Below are 19,582 nucleotides of genomic sequence, written 5' to 3'. Positions count from 1 at the left end.
GGGAACGAGGCGACAAGGGCAAACGCTGCTTTCTGATTGTTATTGTTGTTTTGCGATATTGGCTTCAGAAAATGAGAGCTACAGACAGTTATGTAGATAAACTGGCAACTTGTAGTCCCAACCATAGATGGTGAAAGGCCAAATTGTGTAAAACGCCCTGGTACTCCATAGTAGTAAGTCCTACACTGATCGGATTAATTTTCAATACTGGCTTACTTAATTAACGTTAAACACTGTTCATCTGCACAATATGGTTTCAAACTGAAGTTTTAAATCTCATTGGTTGATCAGGATTATAGATATAGACTAGTAATTAGTAATCACAATCCAGCCATCTTTTTCGAAATCCCTATCATACAATCATTGAAAAAGCTAGTGGTTTCCTTTTACGTAATCAAAAACAACTGGGGGAACTCAGCGAGAGCACATTTTTGAAAAGATCTGCCTTGCGCAAGTCAAGTGAGCACGTTGGGCAACGCGCACGCCAGGTGTTACGTACTTCGTGCAAAGCTTGGTAGCCGCATGGCACCCGGGGCGCTGCTGTGGGCTGAAATTATTAAAGGGAGACATCACAACAGCGCCCAGAAGAAAGCTCAGGCATGTTTGTTTTTATAAGCGTGTTGCATGGCTTATTAATTGTACCACACGCTACAACTTCCCCTCGAGAAGCGGCTGTAATATAAAGGCGCTTCTCTTCTCACAGCCGCCCCGGCCCCTCTTCCTGTCCTGGAATCCCTATAGAACGAACGTTGTTAGCATCTCTCCTTCAGAATCGCTTTCTGTGGCTGAGTTCAGACGACACGCTAACCAACGGGGGGAGGGGTAATAGGAACAGAATGGGAAACAACCGTTGATTAACTCGCATGTGGTCCAAACTCTTCTAACCGGGACGGCAATCATGAAGGGCCTCCACCTGCACAAGGCTGCCTAATTTCTTGCGTAGCTCCGCCCCTCGTCGCCAAAGCGCTGGGCTAACAAAAGGGGGAGGGGCGGAGGAACCTCCGCTCCCGCCTGAGTCGAATTTAAACTGCGTGACTAAAAGCTAAGACTGAGATTCTGATGGGAACCCGCGCGCGGATCCTCTCGGCCGCACAGCCAATCCCAGGGAGGCTTTGCCATCCCGCCGACCAATCCCCGCGTACTTTATTGGCGAACGGGCAAAACCGTCCGTTGTGAACGCTGTGAAGGAGTTGGGTACGTTGAACGCGGGCGGATTGTTCCTCCCTCCTTTTCTTTCCTCCCCCTCCCGCCCCTCCTCTTCCTGCTATTCTCCCTCCTCCCCCACCCCCCTCTTTGTTGGCGGTTCCCTCTCTCGCTGTCTCTTGGGAGGGCGGCGACAAGAGCCCGAGTCTGGCGATGCCCGAGTTCCTGGCGGATCCGTCGGTGCTCACCAAGGAGAAACTGAAGAGCGAGTTGATCGCCAACAATGTGAGCCTGCCGGGCGGCGAGCAGCGCAAGGACGTGTATGTGCAGCTCTACCTTCAGCACCTCACCGCCCGCAACACGCCCGGAGCCCCTTTGCAGCTAGACTTCTCCAGTGACGAGGAGCGGGAGCCTACCCCAGTCGCCGCCAGGAACAGAGGCGGCGGCGGCGGCGCTACGGTCACCGTGGGCCGGGTAAGCCCCTCCGCGTTTCTTCCCTTCCCTATTATGTAGCGCAAAAGCAGGCTCCGTCCCCTTGTTACGCGGCCTTTAAGCGCTGAGGGGGCGGTGGAGTTTTCCCGCTTTCTCTCAGAGGGGGCGGCGCCATGTTTTGTCACCGACTGGCGGACGGGGGGGGGGGGAGAGAAGAGAGACCCAATACCTGTGCGTGGGCAGAACCTCCATAAATCGCTTTCGATTAGACAGCCTGGCACGAAGTCTCTGGGATGGGGGGGGCGCCTAATGGGCCCTCGGCAGACTGAAAAGTGCAACTCTGGCCCCCACAGCTTTTTGTCACAGAATGAATACTGGTAGTCGGCGACGGGGCCTCGGACTTGCGTCCCCGCTTCCCAACAGGCACCTGTCGTCCGAATAGCTTCTTTGCAGACGATTAAACACTGTGGGCGCCCTGCCAGGTGCAAGAAGGTTTCACTTCTGCATAAGTTTAGGCTTGTTGCAGGCACGTTGTGGTTCTTGGCTGTATGCCGTATACGATTGTGTTGTATTCTCCACGGGAAAGATCTGCACCAGGCCGATGGCCGGTCCAAGTCATAATCCGAAGAAATGTTTACGAGGGAACGCGGCCCCCTAAAATCAGTGGAACTTATTTCTGAATAAATCTCTAAGATCGTACTGTACGCGCTTGAAAGTAAGATAGAAGCTGCCGAAGCTCCACTACAGGCATTTAAAGTGGTTGCTTGGGTAAAGTTTCTTTTAAGCATGCTTATTTAAAAGCCAATTAAAACTTTTAAGAGTCGTTGACTTTACAGCATGATTACTTCTTGGTCTACTTTATTGTTGCTTCTGCATTAGCAAATTACCAGGATATCTTTTGTGTAATTTAGAATTGGTAAAGGAAAGATACAAGATATCCTTGCTTCAAAGTAACTCCTCTTTTATAAAATTGTATCATTCTTTTTAAAGGTTAAACTCTTTAACCATTTATCTGCAAATGTTTGTAGTCTCTTTTGCTGGCCATAGTATATAAAAGGCCCATGTTTTGCCAGCTGTAGAAAGAGTAACTGGTGTATTTTGAGAGGTTAAGACTAGAATCATATACAGATTTATCTGGGAATAAATCCATTGAATTCAATGGGGTTTACTTCTGAGTAGACACATTTAGGATTGCACTGTAGAAAGTTTTCTTCACAACTTCCAGGGGTAATATTTGCAGAGCATATAGGAAAAAAATGTACTTCAGTTCCTTAGAGGGAATCTAGATGTTCTACGGTTAGAAAATAAATGACCAAACTACTTATTATTTTGAAGTCTGCTTGGCATGAAATCTTTGGTCAGTCAGCAGATTAAGAAAAGAACATTAGTTATGGACCACTAAGATCTTGCATGCTATCTATTATTTAACCTTGCCCTAGCTAAGATTCCACTGTGGAGCTGGTTGGCTCTTTAAGCATTCAGCTTCCAATAGTTGCTGAATGCATGTTTATTCAGTGTAAATATATATTCAAGCCAGAGATGTAGGTTTTTCAGGGATTTTCAATTGAAAAATTCTCTGCTCTAAATCAGTGGAGATCTAATTTAGCATCTTTGTTTTGATTTACGTTTAGTAAACAAAGCTAAGAAGTGTTTTGTGCTGTATACATATTGGAAAAGTTTTCCAGTAGCCAAAAGTAACAAGTGAATATATGATTAGTCAGGGAAAGTCAATGAAGTGCACTTATGCTGCAATCCTGTACTTACTGAGGAGTAAGTCGCATTGAACTTCCCTTATATTATTTATATTTTATGGAAGAATGAAGGCACTGAAAATTTAATATACTAATTTTAGCATGCCTCAAGAGCTGTGCTTAACTACAACTTTGATTTTACATTTGATATTGTATCCATTCCAGTTGCTCAATTTGCCTTGTATTTGTTTCTTCATTATGTTACTAATCTTTAAATGAAACAGTGCATTTCTAAAGTGGAGAACTTTTTGCAGAATAAAGGTGGAAAAATAAGTGGAAAAATTTACACACAACCCCACTGGTTTACATCTTTATTTCATTCGTGTGTGTGTGTGTGTGTGTGTGTGTGTGTGTGAGAGAGAGAGAGAGAGAGAGAGAGAGAGTGTTTCCCCCCCTATCTGCAGCAGTAGCTCATAGGGCAGCAGGGATGAGGGAAAAGTCAGAAAATTTTGCAGATCACTCAGATCTCAAATTACTTTTTGTCCACCTTTATATTATAATTGCCCAGTAACACTGATTACTGAGGCTGAAGACTAGGAAAGCTCCTGTTTTATTTATTTTTTATTTATTTACAACATTTATATACCACTCAATTACCTAACTGATTCCAGAGTGGTGAATATAGATATAAACAGTAAAAGAAAGATTTTAAAAAAGTAAATTAAAATTATTCAATTTAAAAACAAAGGAGCCAGAAAAGCAGTGACTAGTCAGTTAGTGAAGGCTTCTCGAAACAGATGTTTTCAGGAGGTGCTGGAAGCAGCCTAGTGTTGGTGCCTACCTGACCTCCAGGGGCAGAGAGTTCCCCAGAGAAGGGGTGACTACACTAAAGGCTCTTCTGGTGGATTCCATTCGGGCCACAGGTCCACATGGAACCACCAGGAGCATGCCCTCTGATGACCTCAGTGATTGGGCAGGATGGTAAGGGAGAAGGCATTCTCTTAGGTATCCCGGTTCCAAGTTGTACACTAATACCACAGCCTTAACGAGTGCAATTCCCTCAGCAAAGGAGATGTATGCTGAGAAGGGGTAGCTCCTGCAACCACGGAGCTGCTGTGTTCTGCACTAGCTATAGCTTCTGGAGCAGTCTTAAGGTCAGCCCCAAATAGAGCACATTGCAGTAATCCAGTCTTAAGGTTACTAATGCTGTATCACTGTGGGCAAGCTATCCCTGTCCAGAATTGGCCGTAGCTGGTAAGCCAGCAGAAGCTGGTAAAAGGCACTCCAAGCTGCTGTAGCCACTTGGGCCTCCAGCAACAATGATGGATCTAGGAGTACCTCCGAACTATGAATAGTTGTTTTTAACAAATTGTCTGTTTTTGTTTGTATTTTATGCTTTTTATGGTTTTAAATTTTGTATATTTGTTCACTGTTTTTAACTTTTGTAAACCACCCAAAGAGCTTCAGCTATGTTAACAATAATAATTGCCAAGGGGCTGAGAAATGATCACCCAATGTTATACTCTGAAATCAACCCTGCAGTGCCTCCAATGCCCATCTGGTGGAGTTGATCGAGGAAGTTACCATGGTCGGTGGTATCAAATGCCAATGAGAGATCGAGCAGAATTAACAAGGTTACACTCCCCCTGTCTCTCTCTCAATAAAAGTCATTCATCAGGGTGACCAAGGCTGATTGAGTCCTGTAACCAGGTCGAAACCCAGATTGAAATGGGTTTAGATAATCAGTGTCCTTCAAGAGTGCCTGCAGTTGTTCTTCCATGACCCTCTCCAATACTTTTCCTAAGAAAGGGGTATTTCCAACTGGGCAATAGTTGTCTAATGCCATTGGGTCCAGAGTGGGCTTCTTCATGAGTGATTGCACTACTGCATCTTTAAGAATGGCAGGGACCATATGTGTGGACATATCAGGTAACATCCACCTGCAAAGAAGAATAGATTCAGATTTTTATGCTTCATACTGGTTTTGTCTAATAAATTGTTGCGATGTTGGCATCTGATGTCTTGTTATTTCTCTGGAGATATTGCAATTACCCTGCCATTGGTTCGTACATTTCTACCCTGCATTATCTGTTCAGTAGAGCTCCTGAAACAGTTTGCTCCATTCTTGACTGCAAAAGATGCTCTGTTTTTGTGTGTTTGGTGCCTCCTACTGGTTAATTAATGCCACTGCAATCAGTTCTAGAGTCTTGCTAGGACTAATTTCGTTTGCTTGTACTATTTATTGCAGATTAGAAGAGATATTGTTAAAATCTAAATGCAAAGGCAATGATATACAAAATCTGTTTCTAACTACCTTTCTGTACTGCTTGAAAAACTTTCTATAGAAAAGTGAAGAGATATACTTGAACTTTAGAACCCAAAATATTCAGATCATTTTACTTTTTTTCTTGCATCTTTCCCTCAATCTTTAACACAACTCTAATAACTGTTGTGGTGTGCAGTATTCTAAGAGCATATATTTAAGGGTGCCTTTTGTTTCGAAAGGAGGGATATAAATATCAAAATATGTAAAATCAAGGTATTTGTATTATAAGACCTTGGTTCCAACTCCAGCTCATAAACTGAACAGAAGTGGACATTTAGTTTGCTCAGAAGTGGACATTTAGTTCTATTTGCTTTGGTTTAGTCCATGTTGGATTGTGTGTTACCAAAGCTATTGAGATGAAGGAATCTTTTGCTTGTGAGTACATATAAACGAAGAGAGGACTAATGGTCAAACAAGCTCAGTAATAAAATAGTGTTTACTATGAATGAAAGCTTTTATTGACTTAATTGACTTTGCTTATGTTGACTTAATCTCTCTCTCTCTCTCTCTCTCTCTCTATATATATATATATGACAATATTAACTTGAAATAATTAACTTTGGATATTGTTGTGGCCCACCTTTTCTGAGGGATTTTTTTCACAGAGGAAATTTCACAAAAACTAAGTATTTGATTGAAGTGTGCTTCAAATATTTCTGGATTTAGACATCTTTTGTCCTCTAAGATTTGAAGAATGAGGGGCAGACTTAGGAAAGACATGAAAAAAGGTAGGAGCTGGTGAAGGGAACAAAGGGAGAAGGGAGTTTTCAGAGTAAAATAGTATTGAAAATCTAGGAAAGGTTCCTAATCTAGGTATTGTTCCAGTAGATCAGCTCATAGGAACACACGAGGTAGATTCTATTGATTTTTCTGTTTGTATCAAAGATTTATTTGCAGTGAACAAATGAGGCAAAAGAATAAAAACAACATTAAAAATTACATTACATTTAGTAGTGTAGTTAAATGTTTAACAACTTTTCTGTAATACTGGTAAACCCTCGTCTATTTATGTATTCACAGAAAGCAACAAAGAAAACAGACAAACCGAGGACTGAAGAGCAGGATGATATAGATGTAACAGAACTCAGTAACGAGGAACTCAAAGATCAACTTCTGAGATATGGTGTGAATCCAGGTCCTATTGTGGGTAGGTGAAGCATCACATGAATAATACATCCTTTAAAAAAAATTAAGGCATAGAGAGATGTGAAGGGAGAGGAGTTAAATTCTGTATATACTAATAGCTATGTCAGAAGGTGAAATATAGAACTTTGCACAGTATTCTTGCATATGTTCACTTCCCCACTGTTAGTAACCATGCAACCCCATGGCAGAACTAGGATTTCTTTGCTTTAGTACTTCAGTGCTCTCCATTAACTTGGCTGCTGGCAGAGTGCACAAGTCCATAACATTTTGGTCATGGAGGGTGTGGGCAAATATTTGTCACCTCAAATCATTCTGCATGGTGCCAGGAACTATTTGCCAATTAGCAGGATGAAAACAAAAGTTGCTTTCTTGCATCATTCATCAGTGTATGAACAAAGGCTCTCACATGATTCAGCACTGAGAAATTAACATATTTGCATAAAAATGGTGTCACTATGAAATTACTGGTGGCTTTAGTTGCTTTAGAGCCTCTTGTGGCGCAGAGTGGTAAGCGGCAGTTACTGCAGCGGAAACTCTCCCCACAGCCTGAGTTTGATCCCAGCGGATGCTGGTTCTCAGGCAGCTGGCTCAGGTCAACTCAGCCTTCCATTGCATTTGTGTTTTTAGACTGTTGGTTGTTTTATTATGGTTTTAATTTTTGTGAACCGCCCAGAGAGCTCTGGCTATTGGGTGGTATAAAAATGTAATAAATAAATAAATAAAATCCTTCCGAGGTTGGTAAAATGACTACCCAACTAGCTGGGGGAAAGGTAACTGCGGCTGAGGAAGGCAATGGCAAACCACCCTGCTACAAAGTCTGCCAAGACAACGTCAGCAAAAGCAGGCATGCCTCTAGGAGTCAGCAGTGACTCAACTGCTTGCACGAGAGGTTCCTTTCCTTCCTTTTAGTTCCACATAGCAAGTTACAATTTGCTACATTAAAAGATGCTACTAGCACTTCGTTGCATGATCATTTGAGCTGTTGTCTCACTGGCTGCTAGGAAACCTCATGACATACTTAATAAGTCTGTTGAAGTGGAATTTGCCTGGCCCTGGCCTCTCCAAATCATCCACCCCCTCAGATTGCAACCTGTGTGATACATTGCATAAATTAACAAATGCTGCTTCTGTAAATTGTCGGTGTAAAAGAATGTTCAGCCATTTTGTATTTCTTCTTAGTTGCAAAATTCTTTCTGCTTACGACACTGGGTTACTTGGAGTTTAGAGGCCTTTCAAAAGGTTCACAAAAATTATCCTATGACATACCCACACCCAACTCTGTCTAGGGGTCATAGGATTGCTCCTTGCATGTAACATTTAATTAGGCCCTGAAATATTTTAGGCCCAGCAATACTTTTCCATGACTTAATTTCCCACCCCTTCCCAAACTTTTATTCCTAACTCTCTAAACTGTAGTTCTATCATGAAATTGTTTTTCCTAGCTTCCCCAATACTGACTGTCCTTTCATAATTGCATGAAGCAATTGAATCTAAAACTTTGCAGTAAGCATGTATCTTGCTTACCATTCTCTTAATTGAGGTCCCCCCCCTTTTTTTTTTGGCCCCAGATTTAGTTAATTCTGACTTTGAGCTAACAACCATAAAGTTTTGTGAACTTGTTATCCTGTGTTAGCTTGATAAATTTGAAGGTTTCCCAAGTTTTAATGGTCTTTTTTTCTTATTAAGCGTGTACCTGCTTAAAAGAGATGTTGCTTAGGATTTTTCTTTCCAGTTAGCTTCAGCATGATGTTTTGTCATCCCAATTCCCTAGCTTGGAAGCTGTTGAAGCACATAGACCTCAAAATGTTTAGATATCTACAGTCCACTGTCTGCCAAACTTGATGACTGGTAGAACAATGTAGAATGGTATGATTTCTTGTCACATTGCAGATAGGAACCTCTTATCTATCCTAATGTATCAATTTTTTCTTGCTCTGCTGCAGCAACTACTAGGAAGCTCTATGAGAAGAAATTACTGAAGTTGAAAGAACCGGGCCAAGAGCTAAGTTCTTTCATACCTACACCAGCAGTTTCTTCATCTGCAGAAAACAGTAAACAGAATGGAAATGATGAGTCTGATCAATACAGTGACAACGAAGAAGGTAGAAATAAAACACACGGTTGAATAGCTTTTAAAACTAGAACTGTTGGAACATTTCTTTCACCTTCCACACACAGTGAGCCTGGGAGCAATGGGCTTGCGTGTTTCTCTTCTGCTTGCCTGGCTTGCGATGGGTTGCATCCAGACTTAGTCATACTTGGAGTAGACCTATTGAAATCAGTGGGACAGTTGGATGCACAACCTGAGAGATCTCATGTTTCAATATAGGATGTCTATTACATTCTACAAGGGACATGGAGAATTGGGAAGGGTGGGGAATAGAAAAAAAATGCACGTGCCTGAGACACTTGTCTGATCTTGCTGGGTGAAGACAGGAAGGAGAATAGAATGTGAGAATACAATGTAGGATAAAGGAGTACTTCATATGACTAACCTAACTCCCATTCATTTCAATGGGTGTGCTCTGTAGGACTAAGATTGGATACTACCCTATGTTCTCAACAACCTAGCTGAGATCAACGGTACAAACTTGTACATGATTACTGATAATTAAATCTCACTGTATTCAGTAGGGCTTACTTCTTAGATTAAGTAGATTGATTCACTAAATAGACTAGACTAAATAGAGTAGATCATAATAAGATTATATTTTTTTTTAAAAAGACACTAATGAGTGGTAATTTTAATGCAAATCTTTCAGTGTATAACAATTCCTCCTTTTATATAAAATTAGATTATGTTAAAGAAACCGAATAAGGCAGGATTAATATTAGGAAATTTGCCAATTATATCTTGGTTTGGTATAAGGGACCAAATGAATTTAATGTTTGGGCTCATTCAGTTTTAGGACAAAGCTAATATTAGAGGAGAACATTTGCTAGCACTCTTGATACTTATAATTGTTACTATAGTAAGAGTCTCAATTAAGAAACATTTACATACCATGTACATTGATGGTGCTATATAAATAAATAATAATAATAATATACTGTAGTTGTATACGTACGATTTTCTCTAGGTATGATGACTTAAGGCTCCTATTGCCAACTACTGGGGCAATAATGTTCTGGAAGACTTTGCAAATCAGTGAAAGAGCTGCTTCAGTAGATTGGCATCTGTACCACCAGTGTGTCTTTAAATCTATCTGCAGCTCCTTCTAGCCCCTTAGAGGGAAAAGCCTGGAACATGGACTCTTTCATGCCAGATGGATAGCATTGGCTTTAAAAACCAATAAGAGGAATTAGGAGAGAAAATATGAAAATGGTGTTACTGAGGCTATCTAATTTTGTTACTTAATGTATTTTCTGAGTGTGTTCACATCAGATAAAGGAAAACTTGAACTGATAACTCCTTGGTTTCTTAGTATCATGGTATGTATGCAGTTTGGATAAGCAGTTAGCATAACTGAATAATGTCTTTGTAGCTCTACTTAGAGGAAACCTAAATGTTCAGTTTAGTGAAGACTTTCATTTCCAGCTGTACTGATACCTACAAAGCAGGCATTACTGTGTAATCACGTCATGTCTATTTTTATTTCTATATAGCTTCTTTACAGCATGTTTGAGATGGGTTGCGAAATTTAAAAACACAACCATGCAAATAACACAAAAATGCATATTGTAATGGATTAAACAAACGGGATAAAATCTAGATTTTGGTGCATGCAGTTGGACTGGCATAAGTAGATTTCCCTGCCTCCCCACAAAATGCTACATAGAGGATTGCAGGACCCTGCTGAATGGAAAAGAGGGTGGATCTTTGAAAATTGGGTGGAAGCACCTTCCATGGGTGGAGCTTCATTCATTTTCAGGGAATGTCCTTAACCATCCTGTTGAAGTTTACCCCATTCAGCAGGGTGCTCTGACCCTCTTCGTAGTATTTTGGGGTGGAGGGGTTGCTGCGGGGTCGAAGAGGTAGAAAAAGCGTGCTTCTGCTCGCTGAGTTGCATGTGATTAAATCAGGACCCAACTTTATAAAAGCAGCACTGTTCCCTAAAACTAGATTTAACATGTAAAAGGTATTAATGCTTCAGTATGATAGCAGGTGTTTGCGTTTAACACAAAATATCAAATGTATGAAATTTTAAAATCTTACTCAGTAACATTGTTTGCATGCATCAAGAAGCCACTGTGGTTGAATACCCCTGTGGGGCCTTTTGTTGTGACACTTGCCGACATCGTGAATATTTGAGCTGTGTGTGGAGTGCACCATAGCTTGTCGTTACATATGAATCCAGTGAGGGTGGATTGTTGGTGTGGTTGACAAGCCATCCAGAACCCATGGGCTGCTTAGGGTTGCGTGCTGCTTGTTAACCATCCCAGCAACACACACACTCTGCCAGGTTCACACATAACAGGCTATAGCATACCCCGCTATGGCTCAAATATCCAAAATGATGGCTGCTGCGATGATGAGAAATCTCATGGGGAAATTATGTGCGAATTGGGCCAATGAAATGAATTTGAGCATGGTTGCAGATTTCCAAGAGCAAGCGTGCACAAAAATGGGGGTGGGAGTAGGAGAGAAAAATGATAGAAGAGCTTAAATTGCTGATGACTTTTTAAATACTCTTTGAAATTCTTCTGTTTAGGGAGGTTGTGTTTAAACAATTCCAAATACAAACAGGGATTATAAGAAAATTTAAACATCCTTTACAAACTTGCAGCTGCTAGCATAATTTTCTAAAATGGTGTTTAAAAATAATTACCTTTTTTTTAGTAGTAGAAACAGCTTTGATATAATGGAATTTTAAGCTGCAAATTATTTATTTATTTATTTATTTTATTTTTACACCACCTAATAGCCGAAGCTCTCTGGGCGGTTCACAAAAATTAAAGAATAATAAATGACATTTCTTCACAGATCCTAAAGCAGAATTCAAACTTGAGAAGCGGGAACCACTGAAGGGTAAAACAAAAGCCCCACTAATACTCAAGCAAAGAAGAATTGCTGAACATAACCAGGTATCATTATAATAATTATTTTATAACAACTCTCACGTAAAATTGCAGATATCAACTTTTTAAGGCAGACATATTAACATTAGCTTATTTTTATTGTTCTAGAAGCAATAATATAGATTATTTATCACAAGCTATAATATTGGTCATTTCTCATAGGCTACTGAATTGTGTTCTTTGTAATGTTGAATATTCAATACTATATAGCAATGGAAAGTAGCATTTTCCCTTACTCTTTTGCAAAAAACATGGGAATCTGGAAGAAATTATAGCAGAATAGTGTTTTTGGCTAATATTATTTGGGGAGTGAAAAGGGGGCTTGTAGGAAGCTCTCAAATATTTTTGAACCCCCTCTCCCAGTTAACCCTTTTCATGCTGGTTTGCTGCTCTGGTGCCCTTTTCATTTGAAATAGTCTGTCCTAATAGTGACATCATACAATCACAGGTGGTAAACAAAGTTTATTCAGAGTAAAGGTAGTGTAAGGTAAGAATTCTGAACTAGCTTCATTTGTCCTCAGTGCCACTGTGGGTAGATTTTGATGCATCACAACTTCGCTATTAGTAAAAGAGCTGTTTAAATGTGAAAGGTTCCAAAGCAGTAAATGATCAGGGGCGGAGGGGCAAAGAAGTTCCCAATGGAGTACTGTTGCCACCTAAATGTGATCCTTATTTTGGGGGAAGGTATGCGTTTTCTCCGCAACACCCACCCAATCATTGAAAATGTTCTCCCACTCCCATCACCAAAAAAAGAATGGTACATTTTAATGGGCGGTTATATTTGTAAAATCTCCCTCTCCCCTCGTCACCCTTTTTTGGTTCAGCATTGTTAGTGTATATTGATTCCATATATATCTAAATTCCATAACTGGCTTAGGATATTGCTGTCATGGTTCGTAGTACATAGGTGCAAAATGCCTAGATTGGTTGAATTGAAAGAGTGAACTACTTGCGGGAGAAATGTTTATGGCAATACTTTGGGGCATGTTCCTGAGAATCTGTATAATGTAGTGGAAATTGGTATGTGATGAAATAATATTTCTAGAAAGCAGTGTTGTAGGTGCATAATTTCCCAATTTATTCCTTTTTCAATTTTGATTATTTCAGAGATTTTTAAAATTATTATTACTGGTTTCCTACATCTCTGAAGTGAGGTCATAGGTTGCAATCCTATACACAGATTTTTAAAAATATTATTACTGGTCTCCTACATCTCTGAAGTGAGGTCATAGGTTGCAATCCTATACACAGAGATTGTAACCTGGGGCAATCCCATTGAACTCCCATAAACTCCATAGGGCTTACTGATGAACAGAAGCATATAGTACTGCATTGTCAGTTTACTAATTGTATATGGGGGTATACATACATTTGTGCTTCTGTCTTTTTTATTCTGAGATTAAATATATAAATGCTAAAGTAATGTAAAATTGGTACATTATGTTTAGATTGTACATTGTGATCAAGTAATATAAAAAGTATTTTTAAATAATTACAATAACAAAAGCTTCAACATCAAAAGCATGGTATTTCTTTTTTAAAAACTTGTCTTATGTAGATTATGCATTCGCGAAAACACAGAAAAGCTGAGGTATCTGAGAACATATTTTTTCGTTAAAGAAAAAATTCTATAATGCTGTCTTGAAACTATCACTCCGAAAATGTAAACACTCTACATTTCTGTATAAATTTTATTTTATTTCTTTTATTGTTTCATAAACATACATGGCATAAAAGCATTACATAGAGACATTACATCTAAGGAAAATGAAAAAAGAGAAAGATAAAAGAAGAAAGATAAGGAAAATGAAAGATTTTTTTTTTCTGTAGCAAGTCCATCCTGAATTCTATAGCAGTATTCCAAATATTGAAAAATCATTCCAGATGGGCAGTGGAATTTATTTCTTCCTGTAGTAAGCTTATAGCTCTTTTGGGTGGTATTAATTGCCACCACATTCGTCTGAGTTATCCATAAATCTCAATATAAGGTAGAGACAAACTTCCTTATGATAACTGTGATTTGTTTTCAGACTTCAAAGCTTAGAATTCAGTTGTTTTATTTCTGTGGGTGGTCTCTTTCTGTGTTTTATTCCAAGTGGTAATGCTGCTTGTAATGTTCCTACCCTGGGTTATACCCTCTCTAGTTTCCACCTTTTGAAATAGAGAAACCCCTCAGGATGTTTCTCCAGTCACTGACACACAAAGCTTAAGTCCTTTTTTACTCAGGGACAAAGGAGACGGACAATATGGTTAATTGCTTTCTTCTACCCAATACAGAAGTAACAAGGAAATAAGTTTTTATCTGGTAGCATAAAAAGACAAAGCAACATGTGGGATTTTATATTTATAAATTAACAAGATGTATTAAATACAAGAAAATATATATATTATTATTGATTAAACTACAGTTAGTCCTATATCTACCTACTCTACCCCTTCTAAATTCTATTCCCAAAAGCTCATTCAGTAGATGTATCATCACTCTTTAATCCCTATCTGACTTCTAACAGTCAATTTTTCTAAAACCACAGAATTTTCACACAAACACAATCCCTTCCCACCTTTGTCTCGCTCTCTTACAACTTTCTGGTCACATTTTAAAATACAAGTCCATACATTTATAATAATAAGCATATGTTACATTGCTTCTGTGTAATAGTTATCTTTTCCTGGCCTGCCGATCATGTACATCTGGTAACAGTTCTTTTATCCAATAGATAGCAGAATCTATTAAGCTATCAATCAGAAAATGCTTAAGTTCTCAAGGATGTTTGTTTGTTGTTTATTGTTTATTCATTACATTTTTATACTGTTCAATAGCTGAAGTTCTCATTTAATGTTCCCACCATTGTTTAATCTTTTCATTTTCTGTGCACCAAAACATCCAGCTACATTTCACAAAATTAAAGCTGTAGTCTTAAATATATTAGAGAGTCCCATTGAACTTGGTCATCTTCATTTCATTTCTTACATTTCTATTTTGCCCCATAACTGAAGCTCTCGGGGTGGTTCACAAAAATTAAATTTTGGTATTCCATAGTGACACACCCATCAAAATAACTACTTATTCTGAGCTGGCATATCAGTATAGATGTTCCAGTTTGTATTCATTCTGTATTTAACTGTTTTTACTAGATAGCCAAGGAAAGGTAATGTAGGGCTGAGCAACACATGGACCATGGACCAGAAATGGGCCCCCACCTGCCTTTTTGGCAGCTCATACCCACCCCATCCTCTGAGATTACAATTTGTTCTTTTAGTGTCTATTTTGGATTTCAAGCAATAAATTAACAGCAACACTGTAAATGGTTTAAATGAGGAATAAAGTAAATCTATTTTGGTACTTAAGAGCTGGCCTTTAGAACAGGTACCTTTTTCTTAGCTAGCTGACTATGAAGTATCGTTTTAAGGAGTACACTATCATAGATGCCATGTGTGTGGTGTCTAAATGTCGCCTTGTAATTTGCATGCAAGATACAGTGGTGTTAGGTGGTGGATTATCTGGTGTAGATATACAGCATTCATATGCGTGCTAATATGTTTAATGCTTAAATAGAACTATTCTCATGATGGAGTTACTGAGACATTCTGGAGAAGTGGATCTTCAAAAAGTGGACTTCTGCAGGCAGTTTCTAGGGAATCTGCAAGAGTATCCAGAAGGACACCAAGGAAAAGGGTGATGCAAGGCTAATTTGCAATTAGACTTTTATTTTCCTCATTCTCAGGGCCCTAGTAACAACTGTACGCTTATTTTTTATGTTTTTGTTTTTAAACAAACAGGTTGAAACTACAGTACCGTTGCCAGTACATGATGCAGTAATATCACAGAGTACTCCCATAGCTGATACTGTAGTGGCTTCAAGCAACAACACCCTAGTAAATATATTGAATTTGCAAGAGGTGGTATTCTATAATCTTCCTCCTCCTGGAAAAACTTAATTAAACCTAATTTCTTTGGGGGGGGAAGTGGGCTTTTTGAATGCTATTGCTCATCAATCTGATGCAAACTAAGAGCAAGTTAAAGCAGTAGGAACAATATTGAATTAGATCCTCTGAAAGCTCCTCATCCCATGTATACCAGAAATTTATTTTAAGTTCATTGCAGGGGGTGGATAGCTGTAAATCTTACACTAGCTTGTTTCCTTCCAGTTGATATATCATTTTTATGTTAAAAATCATTATACACGGTGTATGAGGGTTGGCTTCTCATTTGTAAAGCTACCTGGCTTGGATAATATATTTATTGTTGTTTCTTCTGTTAATTCTGAGTTTGAACAATTTGAATTTCAGCAGGTTGTCAATAGGGTGCCTGGAAATGTCAAGCATGCAGATCCTATACTGTCAGTCGGTGACTTCTCAGAGTTGCCCAGAAGAACATCAAAGAAACCATTGATGACAGCAGAAGTAAATGACTTAAACTTAGATTGGTAGACAGAAAGGGGAGGAGGGTGTACTCTTACATGTGTATATAATAATATTTTGCTTTTAACTTGGAGATACTCACTTTCCTTACTTCAGATTGCGGTGTACTTTAGAACTAGAATCTGGTTTCAGATTATGGTATTTTTCTGGGTGCTATTTTTGCATGTGTTTACCAACAGGTATTTGGGATATCTAAAGGGCCTTTAAGAATTAATTTAACTCTTAGCACATTAAATTAGATTTTTTAGAACTGTCAGCTAAACAGATCTAAAGTAGAAATGATTTGTAAAGAAAAAAAGATTTTCTATCGCATGTGTCAATTATTACTTTGATTACAAATAGAATTTGAGATCTCACTGGAATTGTGTGTAACTATGTTACAAATAGGATACAGCTGTACTGACAACGTTTACAGCTTTCACCAAGAGGAAATGGAAAATCTATATAAAATTGCTCATATTGGTCATATTCAGTAGCCATATGATAAATTCAGTCAGGATAGAAGTAGTGACAGTGCCTTTTTAAGTCTTCATTTATCATTATAGTCTTTGTTACATAACTGTGCTTCATGTTGAAGGAACAAAACGATGGTATTGAAGATACCTGGACCCAATCAAGGGCCAAACCCATCAGAGTAACCAAACTTTAATCAACAGCTAAACTCCATGAATGAATCTTCTTAAATTTCACTGATGTACTAAATACTCTTCCAAATCACACAGGGTTATGGTTGTGTTCTCTCTGTCTCTCTCTACTACAGCTTTCTGATGTAATTTATAAAGAGTGTAATTCTTTTCTTGTCTAACTATGTATAGGTGATGGAGAAAACTTCTGCAGAAGAAAGAAGAGTAGAAAGGGATATTCTTAAAGAAATGTTCCCGTATGAAGCATCAACACCTACAGGAATTAGGTACCTCTACATGTCATTGTGTTTTGTAACTAATAATCAAGTGTTTTCAGGCTTTAGAACTGCTCTTAAGCCACTGAGCTTGGCAGCATCATTTTCTGCATTTGGCTCTATTATCAACATTTTGAGAAATCAGTTTAATAGAAGTGTTGAAGATTCTTTTTAGATGCAAGATTAAGTCTTCCAGTTTTTTATTCTCTTCACTAACAGCTAGAAAGCCTGGTTTTCAATATCACCAGACTTCTTTCAAAGTTTATTTATTCTAAGGTGGTCCAGCAACCATAATGGAAGGGAATTGAACTCTGTTGAAATAGATGAGTAGTTAATGGCATATTATGCACAGTTCTTTGGACTACTAAATTTAATTAGTGCAGGTGTGTTGTACTACAACTCCCAGCATCCCAGAGATGCTGTAGTTCAACACACATAGGAGTTGTGGTTCAACACATATGGAAGGCATCAAGTTGCTGGGTTAAGCGCTGGGTTGTTTAGCCCCTAAACCCATTAGTCCAGGTTTGCACGTCAGGTTGTTTACAATATGTGGAAGTGGCTAGTGCATAGCTCACATCCCAGAAAATACTGGGGTAATTAACCCATGATTTGTCTCCATGATGTGTGAACAGGCTCTTAAAACTACACATAAATATTTAATATGAACTGCGTAAAATATATTTCCCTTATTTGTCTAGATCAGGTAAGCTATTGTACTTCCTGGTAAGTTATTACTTGGCTAACTTTAGTGAGAGAAAACCCTCATCCATCTTCACTGGAACTTGCTAAAACAAAGAGCATGAGATACCTACTTCTCTTTTTTAATTGAAGTTCTTATTCACTTAAATAAATATATTCTTAATTAACAGTGCTAGCTGCCGCAGACCAATCAAGGGAGCTGCTGGTCGACCTAAAGAGCTCAGTGACTTCCGACTGGAGGAAACCTATTCATCAAAATATATCCCCAAATACATTTCCTCAGCAGATATCAAACCAGAGAAACCAACAATTAAAAAACGCTCCATTCCTTTGTGGATAAAAATCCTGCTTTTCGTTGTTGTCGCAGTCTTCTTATTTTTGGTCTATCAATCTATGGAAACCAACCAAGGAAATCCTTTCTCCCGATTCCAATTCCGTAATATAAGTAGTAACGCAGAAGAAGAGACAGTTTGAGTGGGTTTTTTGTATGGCACACACAACTTGGTCTCCTATTTTTAACTGTAGAGGTGTCTTCATCCTTCCTCATCTGTTCAGAGACTGCATACAGATAATAGCAACATGAAAATTTGAAAGTGAAACAAGACAATAAATGGACATCACTAACCTTTGTCATATTTAGGAGATCACTTTGTGCCATAAGTAATATTTTTAGATCTCTCTGGAACTTCTTGGATTTATTTTTTTTAATGTGGACATCATTATGTTCATTTAAGATTGTATATTTGTTTTTTGCAAGCTTGGAAGCTCAAAATGGGCATAAGTGATAGTAAAATGTGAAGGTGTGTTTAAATGTTTTTACTTCATACTAAAAAGATGCTGTACTGAAATTTTCTCAACTTTGCTTATTGTTCCTGGGGATGGAGGTGGTAAAATAATAAAGGAAAATGCATTTCTGGATGCATTTTGCTGAAACTGTGCAGCTAAGTTTAGTGTATTGTAGTTTTAATGGGAAATCCAGCATTTTCTGTAGAATACTGTAACATCTTAATAAAGAAACTGTAAACCTATTGTATACATTTTTGTATCTGTCTTAGTTTTAACTGTAGTAACTCCATTTAAGCCTATCTTCTATTTTTAATCATAGTTACCTATCTTAGTGCTTAATCTTATAATTACTGATCTAATTGGCAATAGGTGTCCTTAGAGCAAAACTTATTTATTAGTAAAGTCGTGTGAAATAAAACTTACATCAAATAAGTTGAAATACATTTTTTACCTAATGTTAAATCATAAATTAATTGCAGACTTAAATTTTTGAGTCTTAGCACAAAAGGCTTATGTTTTCAAGCAAAACCTACTCTATTTTTACATAGGTAAATTGAATGTCATTTTTAGATTTTTAAAAAATCCAATTGTATTTTGTTTGAAGCATCATTAATGTTCATATTCTAAAATTTTCATTCTTATGGTATTCAAAGGGCATTTGTTATTCATGTGATAAACTAAGATTAAAATGTACTGTCCAGGGATGCATCTATTTTAGTCTGCCATAATTTGTTCTCAGTTGCTTTTTCCAATCAAATAACTTCGATTCATTTTTACTAAGTATTGATTATTACTTATATAAAGTGAATGTATCAATTTGCAGCACATGAAATCTTGATTATTACTGCATATTCTATACAAAATTGCAATAAACTTATTTTTAACCTTAAGTTCTAGTCTCCTCAAAAATGATATTAATATGTTTCAAAACTATCACTATTTAACAACCTGATGCTATGCAAAGTTATTTATTTATTTATTTATTTATTTATTTAAGTATTTTTATGCCGCCATTCAGCC

The 19,582-nt window shown here is 38.2% G+C and overlaps 1 protein-coding gene across 8 annotated transcripts; it reads left to right on the top strand.

The window, feature by feature from the left end:
• Nucleotides 1-1,179: 1,179 nt before the first annotated feature.
• TMPO (thymopoietin) lies at nucleotides 1,180-19,452 on the top strand. 8 transcript variants are annotated; one of them, XM_063133708.1, is made up of 9 exons: nucleotides 1,180-1,617; nucleotides 6,613-6,739; nucleotides 8,682-8,840; nucleotides 11,663-11,763; nucleotides 15,314-15,433; nucleotides 15,538-15,633; nucleotides 16,051-16,161; nucleotides 16,995-17,089; nucleotides 17,947-19,452. In XM_063133708.1, the coding sequence occupies exons 1-9, from the start codon at nucleotides 1,357-1,359 to the stop codon at nucleotides 18,248-18,250; spliced, it is 1,374 nt and encodes a 457-aa protein (XP_062989778.1). In that variant the 5' UTR covers nucleotides 1,180-1,356; the 3' UTR covers nucleotides 18,251-19,452. The 8 variants fall into 8 exon arrangements, with proteins under 8 accessions (XP_062989778.1, XP_062989776.1, XP_062989775.1 ...); XM_063133706.1 differs by having other exon boundaries at nucleotides 15,538-15,657; XM_063133705.1 differs by having other exon boundaries at nucleotides 15,538-15,657; nucleotides 16,048-16,161.
• Nucleotides 19,453-19,582: the final 130 nt, after the last annotated feature.

Source organism: Elgaria multicarinata, chromosome 9 (assembly GCF_023053635.1).
Source record: "Elgaria multicarinata webbii isolate HBS135686 ecotype San Diego chromosome 9, rElgMul1.1.pri, whole genome shotgun sequence".
NCBI lineage: Eukaryota > Metazoa > Chordata > Lepidosauria > Squamata > Anguidae > Elgaria > Elgaria multicarinata.
The sequence above is the reverse complement of the archived record's forward strand: the minus strand, read 5'-3'. Positions and strand labels throughout refer to the sequence as shown.

What these genes read in the sequence shown, in the direction of transcription:
- TMPO (XM_063133705.1), top strand. Translation starts at nt 1,357, where the DNA reads ATGCCCGAGTTCCTGGCGGATCCGTCGGTGCTCACCAAGGAGAAACTG. An exon ending in CTACGGTCACCGTGGGCCGG is followed by an intron (nt 1,618 to 6,612) that starts GTAAGCCCCTCC and finishes ATGTATTCACAG; the next exon opens with AAAGCAACAAAGAAAACAGA. An exon ending in GAAGGACACCAAGGAAAAGG is followed by an intron (nt 15,434 to 15,537) that starts GTGATGCAAGGC and finishes TTAAACAAACAG; the next exon opens with GTTGAAACTACAGTACCGTT.